Source organism: Artemia franciscana, chromosome 13 (assembly GCF_032884065.1).
Source record: "Artemia franciscana chromosome 13, ASM3288406v1, whole genome shotgun sequence".
Classification (NCBI taxonomy): domain Eukaryota; kingdom Metazoa; phylum Arthropoda; class Branchiopoda; order Anostraca; family Artemiidae; genus Artemia; species Artemia franciscana.
This window is the reverse complement of record NC_088875.1, coordinates 40,503,745-40,529,647: the sequence shown is the minus strand read 5'-3', so window position 1 is coordinate 40,529,647 and position 25,903 is coordinate 40,503,745. Positions and strand designations below refer to the sequence as shown.

Sequence of the window (25,903 nt, the reverse complement as noted above, 5' to 3'; positions counted from 1 at the left end):
ATCTTGCGCTCCCTTCATGGAAATTTCCTTCCCCATAATAAATTCCTCCAAGGAAAGTTCCTCCAGAATGTTTCCTCTCCTCAACCCCAACCAAAAAATCCCCCTGAAAACGTTTGTACACTTCCAAATAACCATTACTATATGTAAGCACTGGTCAAAGTTTGTAACTTGTAGCCCCTCCCACGGGGACTGTGGGGGAGTAAGTCGTCCCCAGAGGCATAGTTATAAGGTTTTTTGACTACGCTGAATAAAATGACTATATCAGAATTATGATCCGGTGACTTTGGGAAAATAATTGGCGTGGGATGGGGGCCTAGGTGCCCTCCAATTTTTTGGTCACTTAAAAAGGACACTAGAACTTTTCATTTCCGTTAGAATGAGCCTTTTCGCAAGATTATAGGACCACTGGGTCGATACGATCACCCCTGAAAAAAAAACAAGAACTAAGAGCTCATATGGCACTTGTGACGAGGTCGGAAGAGCCAAGAGCCAAGAGCTCACTTGGCACTTGTGAGAAGGTCAGAACCTAAAATTAGACTCGGTACTAGAGTTATCGAATTTGCTGTACTTTGTTTATTGGCAATTATTATAAAGATAAACTTGAAAATACAGTGTTTCTGTAGTCTCTTCTTGTTCGGTATTCTACCTGTAAAGAAGATATATTAGTTACATTCGGCGTTTTTTTTTTCTTCTTCATGAATTCTATTGTATTCTTCTTGTTTTTATTGTTTCATTTACCTAACGAAAGAGGGGGGGGTAGTGTCAGATAAACTACCCTGATGTTTGGAAAGACCATAAAATAATTTGTTACTTAGGCCATGTAACATACCAAACAGTCGAGCTGTTAGCTGAATGTACGATCCGACCAAACCGGTTTCATAGCCACAAGGACAAATGACGGGAGACAGAATGTATTGGACTTGTATGATTTGCGCCAAATATGTATACATCAGGGGGGTGGGGGTAAGGTTAGGTTTTTGACCCATTTCTGAGATATATTCTCCCCCCCCCCCCTAATTTGCAAATATATAGCCCAAATTATACTATTATATAAACTAAAGTATTATATTTAAATCATATTTTGGTGTATTTCATTATGATTAACGTAACTACACTTCTTGAGTGTGTTAGGTATAATACATAAGTACCAGTAATTTTCTTTCAAAAGGCCACAGACTAATAGAACCAATTTTCGTTGTTTTTTAAGTTAATAACCCCCCCCCCCTAAAAACAAACCAAGAGCCTTCGTATGTACCTTCAGTCCTTTGAGTCTGCAAGGCTATCGAAATATTCAACACCCGACTTTAGAATAATATCAAAAATGATTACCTTGCCCTTTTGAATTATCGATACAGTTCTTTATAGGTAGGTATTTTTTCATACATTTCAGTTACAATTTCATCCTTATCTTTTGACATAGATTCTTTGAATGACCTGCTCATCAAATTCATGGAAAACGTTTTAAATACGTATTTAAATTGCGCATTTGAAAAGGCGGCCTTTGAAACAGGTGAGCAATAACTGGGGTCCGCGTTGTCTGTGCCCAAAGGACATGGGAACTAATTAAAAGTCAATAGCTAAGTTCATGAATGAAAAATAATCATTGATGACTGTCACAGTGTAAAAATATTTTCCCTTTACTGTGCTGACTGCATAGATGACTGGAACAGTTACATCCGCAGGACTTTGTTTCTTAGGGAATTCCAATTTCGTCAGCAATAGTTACAGCTTAGGGGTATAAGCCTAGAGAAGGAAACATGTTAAGAAAACATTTCATAATACGCACAATAGCTGTAGCTAACACCTTTTGCATGGATCCCCCCTATACTTTACCGCCAACCCACCTTCCCCTAAAAAGCAAATATATAGTCCAAATCATATAAAACCAATGCATTCTGTCACCCATCACTTGCTTTCCGGTTCTTCTTTTAAACAGTTAATTCAATTAATAAGTAAAAGGTATGAAACAAGAGAGACGCATTGGGAGAATAGAGGGGTAATATATAATTTCGACTGTATATTTACACATTAAGGGGGGGGGGGGGGTAAAATATAGGGAGTTCCATGCAAAATCTGTTTGCTACAATTGTTATGCATAATGTATTCTTATCATGCTTCCTTCTCAAACATGTTTCCTTCTTAACTCGTAAGTTAAAAATACCTCATTTTTCTAATGTTTCAGAATTAACCCTCGCCCCCACTCCCCCAAAGAGAGCGGATCCGTCCCGGTTATGTCAATCCCGTATCTAGGACTTGTGCTTATTTTTCCCACCAAGTTTCATCCCGATCCCTCCACTCTAAGCGTTTTCAAAATTTTAGGCCCCCCCTCAATTCCCCCCAATGTCACCGGATCCAGTCAGGATTAAAAATAAGAGCTCTGAGACACGAAACTTCAAATTTCATTAAGATCCGATCACTCCTTCGTAAGTTAAAAATACCTCATTTTATCTAATTTTTCAGAATTACCCCCCCCCCAACTACTCCAAAGAGAGCGGATCCGTTCCGGTTATGCCAATCATGTATCTAGGACTTGTGCTTATTTTTCCCACCAGGTTTCATCCCGATCCCTCCACTCTAAGCGTTTTCCAAGATTTTAGGCCCCCCCCTCAATTCCCCGCAATGTCATCAGATCCAGTCGGGATTTAAAATAAAAGCTCTGAGACACGATATCCTTCCAAATTTCATTGAGATCCGATCACTCCTTCGTAAGTTACAAATACCTCATTTTTTCCATTTTTTCAGAATTAACCCTAGCCCCTCCCCCAACTCCCCAAAACAGAGAAGATCCGATCCGGTTATGTCAATTATGCATCTAGGACTTGTGCTTATTTTTCCCACCAAGTTTCATCCCGATCCCTCTACTCTAAGTGTTTTCCAAGTTTTAGGTTTCCCCCTCCCAACTCCCCGCCCCGTTACCAGATCCGGTCGGGATTTAAAATAGGAGCTCTAAGACACGATATCCTTCTAAACATCAAATTTCATTGAGATCCGATCACCCGTTCGCAAGTTGAAAATACCTCATTTTTTCTAATTTTTAAGAATTACTCCCCCCCCCCCAACTACCCCAAAGAGAACGAATCAGTTCCGATTATGTCAATCATGTATCTGAGACTTGCGTTTATTTTTCCCATCAAGTTTCATCCCGATCCCTCCACTCTGTGTTTTCCAAGATTTTAGGTTTCCCCCCGCTCTAACTCCCCCCAATGTCATCAGATCCGGTCGCGATTTAAAATAAGAGCTCTGAGACACAATATCATTCCAAACATCAAATTTCATTAAGATCCAATCACCCGCTCATAAGTTAAAAATACTTCATTTTTTCTATTTTTTTCCGAATTAACCGGCCCCCCACTCCCCCCCCCCCAGATTGTCAAATCGGGAAAATGACTATTTCTAATTTAATCTGGTCCGGTCCCTGATACGCTTGCCAAATTTCATCGTCCTAGCTTACCTGGAAGTGCCTAAAGTAGCAAAACCGGGACTTAAGGTTCCCCCTCCAACTCCCCCCAATGTCATCAGATCCGGTCGGGATTTGAAATAAGAGCTCTGAGACACAATATCATTCCAAACATCAAATTTCATTAAGATCCAATTACCCGCTCATAAGCTAAAAATACTTCATTTTTTCTATTTTTTGCGAATTAACCGGCCCCCCACTCCCCCCCCCCAGATGGTCAAATCGGGAAAACGACTATTTCTAATTTAATCTGGTCAGGTCCCTGATACGCTTGCCAAATTTCATCGTCCTAGCTTACCTGGAAGTGCCTAAAGTAGCAAAACCGGGACCAACAAACCGACAGACAGACAGACCGACAGAATTGGCGATTGCTATATGTCACTTGATTAATACCAAGTGCCATAAAACAAAAAAAACAAAAAAAAAACAAACAAACAAATAAACACGCATCCGTGATCTGCCTTCTGGCAAAAAATACAAAATTCCACATTTTTGTAGATAGGAGCTTGAAGATTGGAGATTGGAGTTCTACAATAGGATTCTCTGATACGTTGAAGTTGATGGTGTGATTTTCGTTAAGATTCTATGACTTTTAGGGGTTGTTTCCCCATGTTTTCTAAAATAAGGCAAATTTTCTCAGGCTCGTAACTTTTGCTGGGTAAGACTGAACTTGATGAAACTTATATATTTAAAATCAGCATTAAAATGCGATTCTTTTGATGTAGCTATTGGTATCAATATTCCATTTTTTAGAGTTTTGGTTACTATTGAGCCGGCTTATTAGCTGGATTCGGATTTTAAAACTACTCCAGATAAACACTGACTTCAGCTACCCGTTTACAGCCTCCCATAATCGGCTTGATGTTACCACAATTACCAATTACCTAAAATACCAAATACCAAAATACTAAATACTTATATACTTAAAATAATTAAAATACCAAAACCAACCCTTGCCAACAAAAATTAACTCCAGTTACTTTTTAAATATCTGTTATGGTCTCGACAAGTACTTTCTAATATAAAAGGTTAAACTTACTTCTGAATCAATGAAATCTTCAACAGTTTGTCTGATACGTTCCGAATGATTTTGATCCTTTCTTGAAGACTTGAATGTTTTTGGTTGAAAGCCTTCTTTGGATCCAACAGTTCCAAAATGTCCAACTGAAAAGCCCCCTTTAAAGGCTCCATGAAACAACTGTCTTTCTTTTTCTCTTTCTTCTCGTCTACTAAGCTTTTGTTTCTTTCGTGGGACATCTTCATCTGAAATTACTGGTAGCTTTAAAGAAACAGTTGTAACCAAAGTGAAAAAATCAAATCTTTGACACTTTAGGATTGTTTATGAGAATTAAAAGCCCTTACTACCACAAATACTCTTACCAACTAAAAATGGAAAACAAAGCAAACTACATAAAACTACCTATAACAACAATCATGCAAATAGTACCCAAGTCCAAACGGGCAATTGGACATTGACTTATGGGATACCCTTTTGATTCCTAAAAATTTTCTAGCTTTGTCTTACCCTCGGACTTCTCCAGATCTTGGTTTTAAAAGTTCTTCAGCCTTTGCATATCGAGAACAACATTGCTACCTGCTCAATTATAATTAAATTTTCTTTAAAACCTGCATGAATGGTATTTATCACTAAGTCCGTATATTTTTATTTATTTTTGCAGGAAAGAAGTAAGATTTAAAAATGCCAACTTAGGAATTTTTGCTAATTAAGAATAGATGAAATCGATTATGTTTTTTCTTTTCTCTTCTTCTAAGACTAACTTGAGTTTCTATTAGTAATATTTTCCTGCTCTCCTTCATGTAGCTTGTCATGAAGGAGAGCATTACATTTCATGTAAATTTTAAGTTCTTGAAAAAAGAAAGGTAAGCGTTCTGAGCACAATTCCAGCAATCTGAATTCCAAGTAGGTATAATATAATAAGAGAACCTGTAGAATAAAATGCCAGTACGATGACAGAGTAAAAAAGAAATGAGAAACAAAACAAAAAGGGCAAAAAAAATGTAAGGCACTTAAAAAAAGAGCAGCAGTTAAAAATCAATAGCTAATGAAAAAAGGCAAAGTAACGAACGAAAATTGTTATTGAGGGAAAGGTGTTTGAGAAAAAAATTGCTTTACTCTTTAATCACTCCCCCCGAAAGACGGTCCCGTATTTCGTAACTGAATGTATCATAAGCGAATAAAAATTACAACAAGGAAGAATGTAACGCAATTTTTTTACTTTCTTTATAAAACAAAAAAACACAAGGAACTAACACAGATTACATACAGTACACATAGTATCTACTATAATGGAGACTTGGAGTAATTGGTACGTTTATTTTAATGCGGCTGACTTCAAACGAGTTCAGCTCCAAGAGTTAATCCTTTTTGATAATATAGACAACTGTAGGAAGAACCTTTGGCCCAAAAACCCAGCTTTTTAAGTTATCTTGAACCCAGTCAAAACAGCAATTCAACTCATTTGAGGAAGCCCTCAAATGTCACAACTATAAAGCAAGTTTAGGAAAAGGGACACTAGGTTTTCCATCTCTTTTTAAATAACATTTAATTACTCATTTGTTCATACCAAATGCGGCAAGTTTTGCTGAGTTTATTACATTTTACGACGTTGCAATGAGAAATAAAATTTTCATGCGTGAAAATTTAGATTACATTGCATTCAGACATGTCTATTTGAAAAATGAAGTGACGGGTTTGATGTTCAGTTAGCCAGATGGTTCTGGCTTTGGCAGCTCCTTCGCAACTTGTTACTTTTCAAACTGGTGCTAAGATTGTTTACAAAAAAAAATCTGAGGAGAAGCAAACCTTTTCCAGCAACTACACTTCAACCTAAGTCCCACCAACATTGGCAAAATTCTTACATAGTAAAATCTCTTTCCTCATTTTTCAGCGTCCATGACAAGGATAAAGTCGCCATTCTATGCCTCTATTTCTTCACTCAGATGCCCCTTAGTTTTATGACGAATTGATGGGTACCTTTTCTAGTTTTACTGCCAGCCCTTTCTTCTTCACTACTAACGCTGTTTTGTTCTTCTCAAAACACATCAGATAAAGTAATGGCGGCATATTTCCGTTTTCCATCAAACTTATTTTCTGGCAAACTATTCCATCCTTGGCGCATTCTGAATTTACTTCATTATAGATTTTACATTTTGATTTTTCATGGCCAAGTTTTCAGGAATAGTCAAACTTCAACTGGAAACACAGCAGTGGAATGGTGTATTGTTTGCTGCGTGTGGGAGTTTTAGGGGTGATTACTTCCAGGTGTGAATTTTCATTGAGTTGCGACTGTATAAATATCATCAGCAAATTCTGCACCAGTCCTAGGGTGGCTGTGCTGCTCCACTGCCAGTTCTAGTTTCAGATTCTATAGTTTGTATAACCAATAGCCAACATCAGTAAATATGTCGTTTTTAATGGTGAATTCCGGTTCAAAATCCCTTTGTTATAGTGAAGCTTGAAAGGGATTTAAAAAATAAAAAACAAGTTTTTTCAACTGAAAGTAAGGAGCGACATAAAAACTTAAAACCAACAGAAATTATTACGTATATGGGGGTTCACCCCTTCGTCAATGCCTCGCTTTTTACGCTAAAGTTCGAATTTTTTCCCAATTATTTAAGAATGACCCCTGAATCACAAAGGTCGTTTAATTAGAATAAATAGCTCTTTTGAAAGTAGCCTACTAAAAAATAACTTTAGCATAAAGAGCGAGGTATTGACGAGGGAGCGAACCCCCTCCCAAACGTAATCATTTCTGTTTTTTTTTTATTTTAATGCTGCTCCTTACTTTCAGTTGAATAAATTTATTTTTTCTAATCATTTCTGATCGTTTTTTAAATATTACTGGGGAAACCGGTGCTCCTTCATGGAAAATTAACTTCTCCCATGAAAAATTCCGCCATGGAAAGATCCACTTACGTAGCCCCCCTCCCCTCTCCCAATTACCCCACCCCCATCCAGAAAAATCACCCTGAACATGTCTGTAAACTTCCTAATAACCAATGCTATATGTAAACAATGGGGAAAGTTCACAACTTACAGCCCTTTCTCCCCCCCCCAGACTGTTAGGGATTAAGTCATCCTCAGAGACAGAGTTATTAGATTTTTCGACAATGCTGTAAAAAATGGCACTCTCAAAATTCTGATCCAGTGACGTTGGGGAAAAGGAGCGTGGGAGGAGGCGCAGTTACCATCCAATTTTTCAGTCACTTAAAAAGAGCATCAGAACTTTTGATTTTCGTTCGAGCAAGCCATCTTGCGACATTCTAGGATCACTGGGTTGATACGATTACCCCTAGGAAAAAACAAATAAACATCGGTAACTATTGAGCCGGGTCGCATCTTACTTACAGTTCGTTACCACGAACTGCTTGAAACATACAGTCTTGCCAAGTAAATGTATTTTGTGTGAAATGCTAGCATGACAACGCAATTTTCTTTTGCCAACAGTATTACCTAAATTAACACTTGGGATGGATTATTGTTAATGATCAAAATATTGGGATTATGCGCTTTCGGATGTACATAGTATGCATTGTTTCGTTCCCATAAGGATGATTAAAGAATTAGTCAATACATTTTCACCTCTCCACATCTTGTTTTACGAAAACAAGCACAGGGAGAATCGTGTTTCCAAAAGCTGGTACAGTATACAGTATATTTTTGATTGGGGAGAAAAGGAAGTATCAAGGGAGAAAAGGGGAGAAGCTAGAATATATTGCTTGTCCTATGTGTGGATCTCAGGATGAAAGTTTAATACATTTTTTGTGTGAATGTGTCGAATTGAATGATTGGAGGCGAGAGATGTATGATAAAGAAAAATTGAATGAGGTATGGATGGTAGATAGAATGAAAGAGACAAAATTTCTGAGCATTAAAAGGATAGCAAGATTCGTAAGGATTGCAGCGGCACATCGGGAGCGTTTTCTTTAAATAGTATTAATTTAATTTAGTTAATTTGTTGTTTGTTTTTTGTTATGTAAATTTCCTATGGCCCACGGGCTTTTTCTGGAATAAATTATTATATTATTATTATATTATTATATATTACCAAAGCTTAGGAAAAAAAACAGAACTCGAGATTTGGTTGAAGATTCATTATATTTGGTGCTAGGGAATTGTTTCAACTACTTCTGCTAGGGTCCATGCTAAGAATAAATTGGTGTGTTGATCGACACAAAACAATACAGCTCAGTTTTCACAGTAGTTGATGCATGAACTCCTCGCTATACGTAGGCTGCATTATTTCAATATCCATTGCCACTGCATAGTCGTATTTTTTTCGATATACCAGCAAACGCGCATTCACAACTAAATACACAGTTTTCAAAATCTTAGAAAATAGCACGGTTGTAGTGACAGCTGCAATATAATAAATCAGGGAACCTTGGTCTACAGTAAACAAAAGTTAAAAATACGTGTAGTAAAGGCTGATTCAAGAATGGCAGCTATTATTTTGATTAAAATAGCAAAATTATGCCTTAAAAACAAATTCACAGGAATTGAAAAAAAAATTAAATTCTCTCTCGAAAAGAATGTGGACTACTGAAATCCAAATTTAGAAAGACCTTATGAGAGAAGCTATTCAGGATTCTTAATAATAATGCGAATATTCGACGGCATATTGTAACTGAAGGTGCTGTTCCGAGTACTTCAAGGTCCCCCTATTGAAGAAGCTAGAGAACTTTCAGAACCCATCAAGACAAATGTACTGAAAGAAAGATGAAGAACTGAACAAAAAACAGTAAAGATATTATTCAAACATATTTGAATCAATAGCTAATAAAACTTACCATTTGGTTCATATATCTCTTTACCATACCTAGCTCCTTCAAAGAAGTCTTCCATTTAAACGAGCTCTTAAATAGTAATCTTCTTTTTTTCAAAATACAGTTGCCTCAAACCAGAACTTTAAATTAACCCTAAAAGAAGAAGAAACATGACATAAGAGCCTTATTCTCGAATATTTTTAAAGAACACTTACAGTCAGTACCATGGATAAATCAGGAGAAAAAAAATACCCAATTGCTATCTGCCTTTCATTACAAACATTTTTTTACCAAAGCAGCTCTAACTGACACGTTTTCATGAGAAATTAAAGTAATTTGATTTCTGGCAGACAAACAAAGCTAGATTTGCCTTCAATAGTGGTATCTCCCGTTTCTGTTCTCAACAGCTACTTAAAAAACTGCAGCCCTGCAATTACGTTGATAAATAAAACCTCCTCCTCCAGAACGATAAAATAATTCTAATCTTTAAGCTGGAACTCTCCACAAAAACACTAAAAGGAGCTTTGAAGCCAATCCTAAACAACAGATTCAACTAATGGTTTAACACAGCCTAACGTTTTAAATAAATTCCATACCGTGCAGAGCAGGCAAGAAAACATGCTCTCTTCTATATTAAAAATGAACTGCACACTATGTAATAATGAATAAGATTTTTACTGCGCAACGATATCCTTGAATTTCTAGAAGTAACTACTTTTCTAAAGAAGATTTTCAAGGTTTTAAAGCATAAGCAACATGTAAGCTGAAAAATTAAAAAAAAAATTAAAAAAAAAAATCATGAAAAAAATGCAAATAGGTTTTTAGCACTATGATTTCTATATAGGCCATACATCTACAAATAGTTCTATTCTCTCTACTAAATAGTAAAATACGCAAATAATTTGAATTAGAAAACATAAAAGTAAATGATCCTTCTTTTAACATACAGCTTTGAGATGTCCGTGATCCACATGCCTGCACTTCTCAAACCCCTTAGTGGCAAGGGGTTGCGGTCAGGTGAGTAACTTTTTATGAGACAGAGGGGGAAATTTCACCTCCCATGCCTTAATCTCCACGCTTAAACCCCAGTTCCCCCCTTTCAAAAATTTAGTTTCTCCAAAAAATACTGTCAAAACTTAGATAAGCCCATATAATTTAACCATCGGTATTTGTTTATTATTAATTAAAAAAAAAACTTTGCCATAAGACAAGTTTTTTTTTTTTTTAAAGTGAAGGGCTCCATTAAGCCAAGAATGAGTAAAATTTGCGCTTTACTGAAAAAAAAAACAGACAACTGACCGTGGATTGTCAGTTTAATTGACATATACTGACATTTCTTCCTTGAAGTTTTGATCATTTTTCATTTATGAAAGTAAGAAGGCTGAAAACTTTTCAAACGTATTTTGTTTTCAGTAAAGCGCACATTGTTTTCAGGTCATGAGTAGCCATAGGTGTTATCAGCCCTACACTCATGTTAATTTTTGCTCATTTTGAGTTTGACTCGGCTATTTATTGTAATTTCTAATCGTTTTAGTTTCATTTATTTCGTGAGGGTGATTTGCGGTAGTTTCACGCTTGGAAAATTATTTGACTTTGTTTTTGCTCATTCTTAGCTTAATGGAGCGCTTTACTTTTGCTTGAAAAACTTGTCTTGTGGAAAAAGTTTCTTAAGTTAATTTCTGTTCGTTTTATTGACATAGTCTTTTTCATCTAAAAAATAATATTTTATGTCTTTCCAGTTTTCTTCTATTAGAATCCATAGGTTTGCTATTTGTATGTTGGTTAAACATTTTCAACAATTTTTAATCCTGACGCACAGTATTTTTAAATTAATTTTATAGCTTCCAAAGTTGATCTGAAAAATAAAACTAATATCATTCCCAAAATTCTATCTATGCCCTATGACAACCTGGATACACTTACACTCTTTTCATTTATTCAAATTGTAAGAGCAGAGGTAGTAATAGTAGTATCCGCAAAAGTTTCAACGTAATACCCCCAATCGTTCTCGATATATTGCTGAGATGTGTTATTGGCAATCATAGACACAATGCCTTTTGATTTATTTTGAAGCAACATTTAGTTTCAGAACATAATAGACCAATTGCACAATTGTGGGGGGTTGACATGCCTAATATCCCTAAAGATATAGCTGCTGGACCGTTCTATTATGCTGAACAAAATGGTTGTTTCATAATTTTGACTACGAGTTTGGAAAATGAATGGGCTTCAGAGTAGGATTGCTTGCCCTCCATTCTCTTATTACTGTTAAAAAGAGCACCAGACACTCGCGCTGTAATTGGAATGCAAGGGGGGACTTCTCCCTTCATATATCTAGTAAAAACATTTTAAACAGGTAAAAACAAAGTGAAAACATTTTAAATGTATTTTGTTCTCAGTAAAGTGAAAATTATGTTCTGGTCTTGATAAGGAATGGGGGCTGTCAGCCCTACTCATATTAATTTTTGCTCGTTTGGAGTTTGACTCAGTTATTTATTGAATTATTTAAATAAATAAATACTTTTAAAATGTTTTAACCTTTTTAACTTTAATAAATTAAAAATGATTAAAACTCCAAGGAATAGGCTTTATATCAGTATATGTGTACTAAACTGATAATCCATGGCCTTTTTTTCAGTAAAGTTCAAATTATGTCCTGGTCTTGAAAAGGTATGGGGGTTGTAAAAGACATAATGTTCAGACATTTCAACTACACTGAACAAAAAGGCTGAACAAAATGGCAAAATGACGCTTTTGACTAATAAAAAGGGCACTAGTCTTTTCAATTTCCAATCGAAGGAGCCTTCTTCGATGTTTCTACGATTAAAAATGGCCATCACAAAATTTCTATCAGATACATTTTGGGAAAATACAAGGTTTGGGGGGAGGGTTTATCCATCCTCTGATCACTGTGAATCGTAAAAGGGGCATTAGAACTTTTGATTACCAATCCAACAACACCCTAAAAAGTTTACACGATAGACCAGGGCGTCCCCAGGGCATAAATTACCTTGCCCTGAGAGCTGTGTGTGTGTGTGTGGGGGGGGGGGGGTTATCATCCTCAAAGACATAACTTTCGGTATTTTCAACTACGTTGAACAAAATGGTTATCTTAAAATTTTAATTAGATGTGTTTGGGGAAATAGCGAGCGTGGGAGGGGGGTTAGTTGCCCTCCAATCACTTTCGACTATTAAAAACGGCACTGGCCATTTCCAATCGAATTAGCTGTTTTCAAAGTTTCTACGACAACAAATGGCCGTCTCAAAATTTTTATCAGATGCATTTCGGCAAAATAAGAGGTTTGGGGGGGGGTATCCACCCTCCAATCACTCTGAATCTTAAAAAGGCCACTAGAGCATCTAATTTCTAATCAAATGAGACTATTTTGGAGTTTTTATGATCACACTTTCTACATATACCTTATATTCCCCCAGGACACGACATATAACCCTTGCCCTGAGGACTTACAGGGAGGAGTATCATCCTCAAAGACATAATTTCCGGATCTTCCAATTACGGTGAGCAAAATGGTTATCTCAAAATTTTGATTGGATGTGTCAGGGGAAATGGTGTTCATGGTAGGGGGTTAGGTTGTCCTCCACTCACTTTTGACTATTAAAAAGAGCACCAGCCCTTTCAATTTTTAATAGAATGAGCTCTTTTAGAAGTTTCTAAGACAGCAAATGGCCACCTCAAAATTTCTATCAGATGCATTTCGGGAAATACGAGGTGTGTAGGCATACACCCTTTCTAATGCCCCCAGGGCATAACTTACAACTCTTACCCTGAGGGAACTGGGGGGGGGTCATCCTCATAGACATAATTTGTAGACCTTTCAATTACATTAAAGAAAATGGCAATTTTTATTGAATGTGTTTGGGGAAATGATAGGCGTTTAAAGGGGGTTAGTTGCCCTCCAATCACTTTCGACGATTAGAAAGAGCACTAGCTCTTTGAATTTTTAATCAAGTGAGCCCTTTTCGAAGTTTTTACGATAGGTCCTTTGATACAATGTCCCCTTGTCTAAACAAAAAATAAATAAAATAAATAATACATTGTGCCCACATTGCTCTTCACTTAGGCAGCAGTATTAAGCAGCCTATGATATCCAAAACAGACTCAAGAAAATTTGATATGCAAGATCTGAGAAAAATCGGTTTAGCTGTCTGTCTGACAATTAGCTTAGGCTCAGTGGAAAAGTCATGTTGTAGGTATATTTTAATTAAATATCATAGGCAGCCTATGTAAAGAACAATGTTGGCAAAATCTTTTTTTTTGTATTAGATCAGGGCACTTCGTATCAAAGGGTTGTCATAGAAACTTCGAAAACAGTTCATTCGATTGGAAATTGAAAGGGCTAGTAAGAAGTGATTGGAGGCCAACTAATTCCCTCCCATGACCACTATTTTACAAAACACATTTAATGTAAATTTTGAGATAGCCATTTTTTCAGTGTAGTTAAAACGTCCGGGAAATGTCTTTGAGGATGACAGCCCCCTATAGCACTCAGGGCAAAGGTTGTAAGTTCTGCCCTGGTGGCACTTAAGGTTTTTATAGAAAGCACTGTCGTCGAAACTTCAAAGAGAGCTCATTCAATTGGAAAATGAGAGGACTAGTGCCCTGTGAATAGTTGAAAGTGATCGGAGGGCGAATGTCCAACCCCACTCCCATTATTTCTCCGAACACTTCTAATCAAAATTTAGATATAGGCATTTCGTTAAAGGTAATTGAAAAGTCTTAAAATTATGTCTTTAAAAAAGCATTTCCACAACCTTCAGGGCAAGGGTTCTAAATTATGCCCTATGGGGCAGATAAGGTTTTTATAGAAAACGGTGTCGTAGAAACTTCAAAAAGGGCTCATTCGATTGGAAATTGAGAGGACTAATGCCCTTTTTAGTATTCAGAACTGATAGGAATGCAAATGCCTCCTGTGCCCATTATCCCCAAAACTCTTCTGACCAAAATTTTGAGACGGCAATTTTGCTCAACATAGTTGAAAGGTCCAAAAACTATGTCTTTGAGGATTTGAGTGTCCCAGGGTGAGGGTCGCAAGTTATGCCCTGGGGGCATATAAGTTTTTATGGAAAGTTTGGTCATAAAAACTTTGGAGGGGGCTAATTGGATTGATAATCAGAAGATCTAAAGCCCTTTTTGAGAGTCAAAGTGGTAGGAAGCCCCTCCACACACACGTGTCGTCTTGTCCCAAAATGCATCGTACAGAAATTTCAGATAGCCATTTAATTTAAAATAGTCCAAATATACCATAACAAGGCTTGTGGGGCTGAAACAAACCCCCAGAGCCTGGGGCAAGGGTCGTAAGTTATGCCCCAGGAAATTTAAGGTTTTTATGGAAGGGATGATTGTATTAACTTTAGATGAGGCTCATTTTGTTGAAAACCAGTCTAGTTCCCATTTAAGAATCAAAAGTGATGGAGGGCAGCTAGCCCCCCCCCCCCCCCGCACGCCTGTCATTTCTCAAAACCAACATCCAAAGTTTTGAGACATCAACTTATTTCAGCATTGTTGTAAGTTAAAGTAGTTCGTTTGGGGATTTCGACACCCCCCCCCTGAGGCCTTAGGACAAGGGTTGTAAGTTGTGCAATTTGTTCATTGTTTGCATATAGTATATATTATTGAGAAAAGTTATGCATGTTTTACTTCTAATTTCCCAAAAAAAGAAGAGTATTAAGGTGAGTCTTTCAGGGAATGTTGAGGAGAGTGTAGAAATAAATCAAAACATGTTGTGAGTATATGGGTTGTCAAAAGGGTGTAACTCAGGAATGACCGAGCATAGTAATTAGGAATTTTCAGGAAATGATAAGGGAGATGATCAATTGACCTAAGAGGCCATATTTGCACGCTACTACTGCTACAACTACACCTGCTTCTACTGCTACCACAAGTACTATTACTACCACCACTACTATCACTAAAACTACTACTTCTGTAGCGAGTACTACTAAGGCTGAGGATATTGAAAAAAAAATATCTGGGTAAACGTTGAGGGGAAAGTTAAAATAAATCAAAACATAATATAAGTCTACAGATTGCTAATACAGGCGTATCAGCAATATTTTTGGAACGGCTTATCATATCAAGAGAATACTTCAGGGGCATCATGAGTGAGATATTTAGTTGATCAAAAGCCAAAATGAACATACTACTACTGCTATTAATAGTGCTATTATTAATAATGATACATTACTCCTGTTACTACTGTTCCTAGTACTACCATTACTACTATGATACTAGTACAATTAAGACTACGCGTATGAAGGTGAAAATTTTACAGAATACTGAAGAGGGATTTAGAACTAAATCAAAACACACTACGCGCATGCAGATTGTCAAAATCTCGCATCTCAGGAATTGATTTGGGTATAAAGTTGAAACTATAAGAGAATACTTAATGGGAAGACAAAAAGGTAATATATGCATGTCACTACTAACACTATTACCTCTGCTACTTTTACTAATACTACTACTGCTACTAAACTACTCATACTACTGCTTCAATTGCAACAACTTGTAAGGCTTAGAGTCTTGAGGTGAAAAGGGCGTCAAAAACGCGAATCTACAATATTTTTGGAACGGCTTAATGTCTTAAGGTGAAGCTTTCAGGACATCATTAAAAGAAGTATTCAACTGACCAAAAGGCAATATGCACATGCTACTACTGCTACTATTACTGCAACTACTACTACTACTGATACAACACTAACACTGTAACTACTTCTACTACTACCGAAACTACTGTGATAATCGTATTATTAAGGCTAGGTCTATGAAGGTAACATTTGAGGGAATTATGATGGCAAATTCGAACTAATAAAAGGCACTATGTACATTTAGAATGTCAAAATTGCGTATCTTAAGAGTTGATTGTGTATTAAGTTGGAATTCTCAGAGAATACTTAAAGAGGAAGATGAATTGACCAAGTGGCAATATGTAAACACTACTACTACTAATACTAGTACTATTACTCCAAAATTTACTAGTTCTACAACTACAATTACTATTGCTCCAACTACTACTTCTACCCCAACTACTTGTAAGGTTAAGAGCATTAAGTTAAATATTTCAAGAAGTATATGAATATACAGGTTATCATAGCACTGCCTAAGTAAAGAACTATATTGGCACAATGTGTTATTTTTATGGGGGAGGGAGTTTGGTCTGTCTTCAGACTCCGTATCAAAGGAGTTGCCATAGAAACTTCCAAAGGGTTCACTCGGCTGGAAATCACTGCCCCTTTAACAGTTAAAGTAATTAGAGGACAACTAACCCCATTCCCATCATTTCCTCAAACACATCCAGTCAAAATTTTGAGATAGGCATTTTGTTCAACCTAGTTGAAAGGTCCGAAAATTTTGCCTTTGAATATGACACACACACCCCCCCCCACAGCCCTCAAGGCAAAGACTGTGAAATATGCCCTGGGGGTATATAAGGTTTTTCACAGAAAGCGTTGCTGTAGAAACTTCAAAAAGGGTTCATTCAACTGGAAATTGAGAGGGCCAATGCCCTTTATAATAGTCAAAAGTGATTGGAGGGCAACTAACCCCCTCCCACTCCCACCATTTCTCTAAATACATCTAATCACAATGTTGAGATAGCCATTTTTTAATGTAGTTTAAAGGTCCAGAAATTATGTCTTTGAAGATGACAGCCCCCCCCCCACCAAAGCCCGTTGTAGAAACTTCAAAAATGGCTAATTCAATAGTAAATTGAGAGAGATAGTGCCCTTTTTAATAGCCAAAAGTGATCCAAGGGTGAATACCCCACCCCCATCATTTTTTCAAACACTTCTGATCAATATTTAGATATAGCCATTTTGTTCAACATAGTTGAAAGGTCAGGAAATTATGTCTTCGAGGATGAAATCCCCCCCCCTTCAAAGCCCTCAGGACAAGGGTTGTAAGTTATGCTCTTTGGCCATATAAGGTTTTTATAGAAAGCACTGTCATAGATACTTAAAAAAAAGGGTTTATTTATCTGGAAATTCAAAGTACTAGTGCCATTTTTATTATTCGGACGTGATCAGAGGGCAAATGACCCACCCACACCCATCATTTCCCAAACACTTCTGACCAAAATTTTGAGATAGCCATTTTGTTCAACACAGTTGAAAGGTCCGAAAAGTATGTCTTTGAGCCTGACAGGCTTTTACAGAAAGTTCAGTCATAGAAACTTCAGAGTAGGGGTCATTGTATTGGAAATCAGAAGCTCTAGTGCCCTTTTTAAGATTCAAAGTGATTGGAGGGCAGCTACCCACCCACCCCCAAACCACACACATGTCATATTGTCCCAAAATGCATCTAAAAGAAATTCTGAAATAGCCATTTTATTTTAAACATTCCAAATATCATATAACAAGACTTTGGGGGTTGAAAAAAACTGCAGCCTAGGGTCATGGTTGTAAGTTATACCCTGGGTGCACTTACGGTTTTTATGGAGGGTTGTATTAAATTTAGAGGGGGCTTGTTTGGTCAAAAACTAGAAGTTCTAGTTCTCTTTTAAGAGTCAAAAGTGATGAAGGTCAGCTAGCCCCCCCCCCCAAACAACCCCTCTTTTTACCCAACGAATCTGATTGAAATTGCGAGATAGTGATTTTGCTCAAAATAGTCTAAATAACATATAATAATGCCTCTAGGATTGACACAACCCTAGTGCCCTGGGTATAGGGTTGTAAGTCATGCCCTGGGGGTATATAAGGCTTTTATGGAATGAGTGGTCACAAAAACTTCAGATGAGGCTCATTTGATTTGAAACTGGAAGTTACAATGCCTGTTTAAAGAATCGAAGTGGTTTGAGAGTAACCAGCCCCTCCCCATACACAATCATCATTTCCTCAAAGACATCCAATCAAAATCTGGAGAATTTTGTTCACTGTATTTGAAGGATCCAGAAATTATGTATCTGAGGAAGACAACCATGGCCTGTATAGCTCTAAGGGCGAGGGTTGTCAGGTAGTGTCCTGGAGGCATATAAGGCAGTGTGGTCTTTGAAGTTATCTATATAGAAAGGGTGGTTGTGCATGCTTTGGAGGGAACCATTTTATTTAACCATTTTATTAGCCATTTTATCTAAGATAGTCTAAATATCATATAACAAGGCTTTAGAGGATGAAACAAACCCCCAGAGCCTGAGGGTCGTAAGTTATGCCCCTGAGGTATTTAAGGTTCTTATTAAAGGCATGGTAGCATAAACTTTAGAGGTGGCTCATTTGGTTCAAATTGGAAGTTCTAGTTCCCTTTTAAGAGTCAAAATTGATGGAGGTCAACTAGCCCCCCTCCCCCCAACTACCTCTCTTTTCGCCAAACGCATCTGATCGAAACCACGCAATGGCAATTTTGTTTCAAATAGTCCAAAGAACATATAGCAATGCCTCCAGGGTTAACACAACCCCCCACAGCCCTGGGGCAAGAGCTTTAAGTTATGCCTGGGCATATAAGGTTTTTAAGGAATGGTCATACCAAATTCAGAAGGGTCTCATTCAGGGCCATATCCAGGATTTTTTGTTTTTTTTTTGGGGGGGGGGTATTTTACGCAAGGATTTTTCTTTTGGGGGTTTGTATTTTCTCAGACTCATAACTTTTGATGGGTATGAGTACAATTGATGGAACTTTTATATTTAAAATCAGCATCAAAATCCAACTTTTTTTATGTATCTATTGGTATCAAAATTCAGTTTTTTAGAGTTTTGGTTACTATTGAGCTGGGTTGCTCCTTACTTACAGTCTGTTACCTTAAATATAAAACTCCCCCAGTTTGGCCACCGGAGCAGAAGCAGGTACATGTGTTATATTGTTGGTGAATGAAATGCAAGAGCAGTTCTCTGGTTTCTATGAGCACTACAGCCAAGTTCCACTGTCATGGCTGTCCAGCAATTCTCTAAGAAACAGAAGCCAACTTAATCCTGCCCCACATAGACATTCTCCACTACCCTATTTCATAGTTCTGAAAAAACCATCCCCCACTAACACACCAGGGGAACAAAAACAATATCTTACAGGTATGTGTGGGAAAAACCTAATGGTAAATGTTGAACTGAGAAGAAACCTATCAAAACAGTGGCTTATCATTAAAATAAAGGACAAGGCAGACAGCACTCTGTAGTCTATCAACAAGAAGTCACAAAGTTTAGAAGCTAGGTTAAAAGCCCCAGTTTTTATAGGCGTGATAAAAAACATTCCAACTACATTTGATGTTGACACAATGAAATCCTGCATTTCATGCCACAAAAGGAAGAGCAGTGTAGTGCTAGTTGGAACTATAGGTTGTACTTTTTTTCTGTTATCAGTTAGATCTGGCCATGTACTGCTAAAACAATGCTATAGTTGCCAGAACTTTTTTTTTGCCTTTCAGTGACATGTTCTACTCTGTAGATTTGTCCATGTATGTGGTGTCCAAGGCCATACACCAAAACGCTAGTAGTTTAGTGAAAGAGTCCACGGCTAAATCAATATTTTTATAATTTTTAAGATGAAGCAAATAAACTTGATCAATTCTATCTGACATCTATGTGGTTAGTATTGACATCTGACATCTATGTGGGTACGAGTACAGAGGTTAAAGACACACGATTGGATCTTGGCAACCCTTGTTTATCAAACAGTTTGTGGTAACGAACTGTAGTAAGGAGCAACCCGGCTCAATAGTAAACGAAACTCTAAAAAACGAAATTTTGATGCTAATATATACATCAAAGAATCAGTTTTTCATGCTGATTTTAAATATATAAGTTTCATCAAATTTAGTCTTTGTCATCAAAAGTTACGAGCCTGAAAAAATTTGCCTTATTTTAGAAAATAGGGGGAAACATCCCTTAAAAGTCACAGAATCTTAACGAAAGTCACACCATCGCATTCGGCGTATCAGATAACCCTATAGCAAAATTTTCAAGCTCCTATCTACAAAAATGTGGAATTTTGTATTTTTCGCCAGAAGACAAATCATGGGTGCGTGTTTATTTGTTGTTTTTTTTTTTCTTTTCCCCAGGGGTCATCGTACCCACCAAGTGGTCCTAGAATGTCGCAAGAGGGCTCATTCTAACGGAAATGAAAAGTTCTAGTGCCCTTTTTAAGTGACCAAAAAAATTGGAGGGCACCTAGGCCCCCTCCCACGCTCATTTTTTCTCCAAAGTCAACAGATCAAAATTTTGAGATAGCCATTTTGTTCTGCATAGTCAAAAACCATAAGAACTATGTCTTTGGGAATGACTTCCCCCCCCCACCCACAGTCCCTGGGGGAGGGGCTGCGAGTTACTAGCTTCAACCAGTGTTTACATATAATAATGGTTATTGGGAAGTGTATAGTAGTTTTCAGGGGATTTCTTTAGTTTGGGGGTGGAGCTGAGGGGAGGGGGCTATATGGGAGGATCTTTCCTTGGAGAAATATGTCATGGGGGAACAGAAATTCAATGAAAAGGGCGCAGGATTTTCTAAAATTACTATAAAAAAAACAATAAAAAAATAAACATGGAAAAGTAAATTGAAAGTAAAGAGTAGCATTGAAACTGAAAACGAACAGAGATTATTACGCATATGAAGGGTTCTAAAAATACTTTAGCATAAAGAGCGAGGTATTTAGGAGGAGATAAATACCTCACTCTTTATGCTATAGTATTTTTGAGTAATATCAACTATTTATTCTATGGCCTTTCTGATTCAGGGGTCATTCTTAAAGAATTGGGACAAAACTTACGATTTAGTGTAAAGAACGAGATATTAACGAGGATACAAACCCCCTCATATACATAATAAAAATTAAAGAATATAAAAGTTTGTTATGTAAGTTAATTCTGAAGTAATGGATATTTCTTAATAATAAAAAAATTCATTAAAAATTAGAATTTATAGTTGCCTTATTATGTAACCGAAAAATAGCATGGCAACTAGGCCTCCTTCCCCATCCCTTATTTCTCAAAATCGTCTGATCAAAACTAAGAGAATGCCATTTAACCAAAACAGGAATTAATATGCAAATTTCATTTTAATAATTTATGTGTGGAGAGCCAAAATCAAACATGCATTAATTCAAAAACGTTCAGAAATTAAATAAAAAAAAACTAGTTTTTTAAACTGAAATTAAGGAGCAACATTAAAACTTAAAACGAACAGAAATTACTCCATATATGAAATGGATTGTCCCCTCTGCAATCCTCCGCTCTTTATGCTAAAGTTCGTTTTAAGCTTTAATGTTGCTCCTTACTTTCAGTTAAAAAAAACTAGTTTTTTTATGTAATCAGAAATGGAGAGCATGGTTGAATAGTATGGAAGAAATGGATGGCCAAAAGGTAGGACAAGCTTTTTTAGACCTAAAAGGAGCATATGATAATGTGGATAAGCACCTGTTGATGTTAAACATGTTATCTTTAGGACTGTCCCACTATTTTGTATTGTTGCTGTGCAAAATGTGTAAGTATGTGAAGTTATTAGTGAGGGTGATGGGAAAGTGCTCAACTCCAGTGCTATCTGTATTGGGACTGAAGCAGGGATGTGTGCTGTCACCAAAATTGTTTAGCCTTTATTTAAATGATGCCCATGAAATTTTCATTACAAGCAATGCACCAATGATATCAATAGATTTGCTTAAGCTGTGCTTACTACTATTTGCTGACAACATTGTATTACTGGCTGAATCAAAGGAAAAACCGCAACAATTATTAGAGATTGGTTTATGGAGGTTTATATGGAAGAGAAGAAGTTAATCCTGAACACATCAAAGACAGTGGTGATGGTATTTGGTTGTAAAACCATGGAACATGAAGATGTGAATTTTCCTTTAAAGGTGAAACTATACCAGTGAAAAATGAATTTGTTTATCTTGGGGTAAAGTTTACTAGTAATGGGAAATTCAGTGGGCATTAGGATCTAGCGAATGCAAGGGGGAGGTATATTAGTAGTGAAATAATGAGGAGTAGTCTTAGATGGGTTAGAGATATTAGAGTAAATAAGAGGATTTGGACAAGTAAGATAGTACCAGTGATGCATTATGGAGCAGAGGTCTGGGGCTATCAGAAAAGTCCAAAACTTGAGGTGGTTATGATGAGATATTATAAGAGGATGTTGGGACTAGGGGATTCATTTAGAAATTTGGTAATCCAGGGGGATTTAGGATTAGCATCACTGCAATCTATGAGGCTAGTGACCAAGGTGAGATATTGGGTTAGGATACTGGGTATGCAGAGATTTATGGTAGCAAAGGCAGCATACCTAGAGGCATTGAGACAGAAAAGTAAAGTAGGGTGGCCAGCAGAGAATAAGGATATCTTAGATAAGTGTGGATTAAGGGAATGGTGGAATGAATGAAAGGGGGTTATGGGTATAGAGGAAATAATTACAAGAGAGGTTGAAGAACCAAGAAAGCCAGATATGGTGGGCAAGTCTGGATCATTCAGGGTTGTTAAAATTTTATTGACAGATAAAGGGTAGTATGGGGGAGGAGGTATTTTGGAAGGTTAGATTAAGCAGAGAGGATCTGAAGGTTTATTTGGATTGGAGGGGAAATCCAGATATGGTGGGTAAGTCTGGATCATTCAGGATTGTTAAAATTTTATAGACAGATAAAAGGTAGTTGGGGGAGGAGGTATTTTGGAAGGTTGGGTTAGGTAGAGAGGATTTTAAGGCTTATTTGGATTGGAGGGGAAATGGATTTTTGATTGGTGAGAAAAGAAAGTATCAAGGGAGAAAAGGGGAGAAAGTAGAATCTATTGCTTGTCCTATGTGTGGATCTCAAGATGAAAGTTTGATATGTTTTTTGTGTGAATGTGTCAAATTGATTGAATGGAGGCAAGTGATGTATGGTGAAGAAAAATTGAATGAGATATGGATGGTAGATAGAATGAAAGAGATAAATTTCCTGAGTATCAAAAGGATAGCAAGGTTTGTCAGGATTGCAGTGGTACATCATGAGTATTTTCTTTAAATAGTGATAATTTATTTTAGTTGATTTGTTTTTTGTTTTGATATGTAAATTTCCTATGGCCCATGGACTTTTCTGGAATAAATTATCATCATATTATTATTATCCAATAAAACACTACTGAACATATTCCAGTTAGTTTTCTTAAAATTATATCTTGGAGTATCATTAACTAATTTTGGATCTGAATCAAACACTAGACTATATCTTATACAATTGTGATCTGAAAGTGGTGGTAAATCATCTTCTGATCTCTACAAAGAGTTTAGTTTGATACTTTATGCCAATTAGTCAATTTATAGTAATAGCTGATATATTTCACAATTATAACACAAGTGTGGGCTTTGTTTAGTTAGTGAGTTTTTGTTAACTTAAGCTGATGTGTAAGTTTTAAAAACAACAAATGTAATGGTTAACAACTAAAGAGTAATTTTACAAAAGGTGTCACCTCCTCATCCTTCAGAATGCAAATGAATTGATTGATATATTTAGAAAGAGCATACAAAAATAATCAAGTAGCATATTCCTCTTGTTCTTATGTCTGTTATAGAATAAGGTATGTGAGCAAAAATTTAATATAGTATGATTTAAACTAAACAAAAAAAAACACCTAAAAAAACAATGCTGCCATGATCAGTTTCATAAAAATTTGCATCATCTTCCAAATGCAATAACAGGCAACCATCACATATGAATGTTTTGATTTTTAAATTATCAAAGACAATTGAGCAAACCTATTCAATTTAATGACCATTATGAAGTTTTTCAAAACAAAATAACAGAAATATAATTACTACAGCAGCATCTGCTCAGGAAATACCCTTTATTAAACATTTATTATGAAAAAATGAATTAAATTACCAGAGCTAAAATATTTATTAGCCTTATTGTCACTGGCAGATCCAGGGGGCAACAGTGGACCCTCCCAAAAAAAGACTGTTTCTGGTATCCTCTTATCCTTTTTGGTACTCTTTTTAAAATGGATTTGCCAATTTGGTCAATTATTGGCACCTTTGTCACATTGCCCCCTCCCCCAAGATTTTGCTCATTGGCACCCTTGTCACATATGGCCTCCCCCATGATTTTGCTCTAGATCTGCTCCTGTTTAATGTTAGGTTCACAAAAAATGACAGTGATAATTCAATCCATATTGAATATAGAACTTAGAAATAACTAATTTATAATTGTTTGGCACATTTTTAACAACTTATCTTCACCTATTTCTTGCATAAAAATAAGAGATTGGGCATCACTTGAGGTCTTTTAAGGGCTTTAAATTGGATTTGCAAGTGTAAATTATTATATTTGACAGAGCAGGAAAAAATATTGTGCAATATGTTAGCCTTACCTCTATGTCACCAATGAAGCCATGTATATATTTACCTCAATTAGCATACTTAAAAAGGGACAAGGTAAAGATACTAAATGATGTGTCTGATAAAAATGGGGGATGTGTCTAACCCCCCTAAACTGACATGTATTTCTAGTAGGTTTCTAGTTAGGCAACTTAAGAGGTAGATACTTCTTATTAAATAGAAGTAGCAGACCAACCAACAGATTGCTTATTTTAGTCTTTTTCAACATAGATAATAGCCTATATAGTATTTCTATAATATATTTGTTTTGTATAGACATGCGTCCAAGAAAAATATTTGGTACCATCAGAAGGGGGGTACATTTAGGCTACATATAGAAAAATTATTATACTTGGGAAGAGCCTAGCTTGAAAAAGGTACTAAGCAGGCTTAATAGTTAGTAGCCTATATTCGCTATATCCCTATGCAATTTATAGAATTGTCTCTATGTTAAAACATACATTTTTGGGGGGATAAGACAAGAAACATTGTCAGTAGAATATCAGATGGAGCACACTATCCTGGTGGCAGCCATTTGTCTCAACCAATTTCCATTTAAAGAAAGTATAGAGTCTTGCTTGGGAATCTACTTTTTCATCAGAAAAAGTGTAACATCAAAACCACATAGCTTATGAACAATATAACCTTTAACCTATAGATTCATCCCAGCATTTCTCATTTTTAAAAATTGCAACCTGGACATTGCCAACTATCGACATTCAAGCGAATAAAAACTGAAGCCCAGAAAGAATGATTTTTGACCAAAAGGAGAATTCAAATGAGTTAGTCCTCACAAGGCTAAAGGCCTTTTTTCGCGTCAACCAGCTGGTTTAACTAATGACAGCTTTGGTTTAACCAGCTTGTATGTTTAACGCAAAAACGGAAAAAATTACATATGGTTGAGCTCAAACAAAACTGGTTCGCGAAAACACTTTTTACTTGTCGGTTTGGGCAAAAAATTTCAAACATAAAACATCCGTATAGTGTTAAGAGTGTCATTCTATTATAATTAAATGATTTAGCACTGGCTTAATTTCCTCCGGATTTGACATATTTCACATTAGTTTGAGGTCAGAAAGAATTGAAAAATGATCTAGCATACTCTCTGGTATATTTGGAGAGAAAGGAAGGGTCTGAATTAGTGGAATCTTGGGTTAAATTGTTCAGGTAATATATTGGAAAATGTTGTATTCATACTGTAAAAGCAAAATTATCTATTAAAAAGTCCTAAATGATAAGACTTTAGCTTTGTTGAGCTACCCTAAACAGAGGATAAAATTCTAGTTTGACTTCTTTTTGTTTTGATTTGGAATTCTACTAGCCTACCAGGCTATAGATTAAATTTCCAGTCAAATTCCAGTTTAGCTACTTTTTGC

At 36.4% G+C, this 25,903-nt stretch overlaps 1 protein-coding gene and 1 long non-coding RNA gene across 3 annotated transcripts in view; one reads left to right on the top strand and one right to left on the bottom strand.

Annotated features, from left to right (window-relative positions):
- LOC136034932 (uncharacterized) overlaps positions 1-25,903 on the top strand; it is a 256,407-nt gene that overhangs the window by 96,903 nt on the left and 133,601 nt on the right. The window lies entirely within an intron of this gene.
- LOC136035108 (uncharacterized) lies at positions 559-25,244 on the bottom strand. 2 transcript variants are annotated; one of them, XM_065716690.1, is made up of 4 exons: positions 25,180-25,244; positions 9,269-9,397; positions 4,497-4,720; positions 559-646 (listed from the first exon to the last, which is right to left on the bottom strand). In XM_065716690.1, exons 2-4 carry the CDS (start codon positions 9,321-9,323, stop codon positions 587-589), a joined length of 339 nt encoding a protein of 112 aa, XP_065572762.1. In that variant the 5' UTR covers positions 9,324-9,397; positions 25,180-25,244; the 3' UTR covers positions 559-586. The 2 variants fall into 2 exon arrangements, with proteins under 2 accessions (XP_065572762.1, XP_065572761.1); XM_065716689.1 differs by having other exon boundaries at positions 25,173-25,216.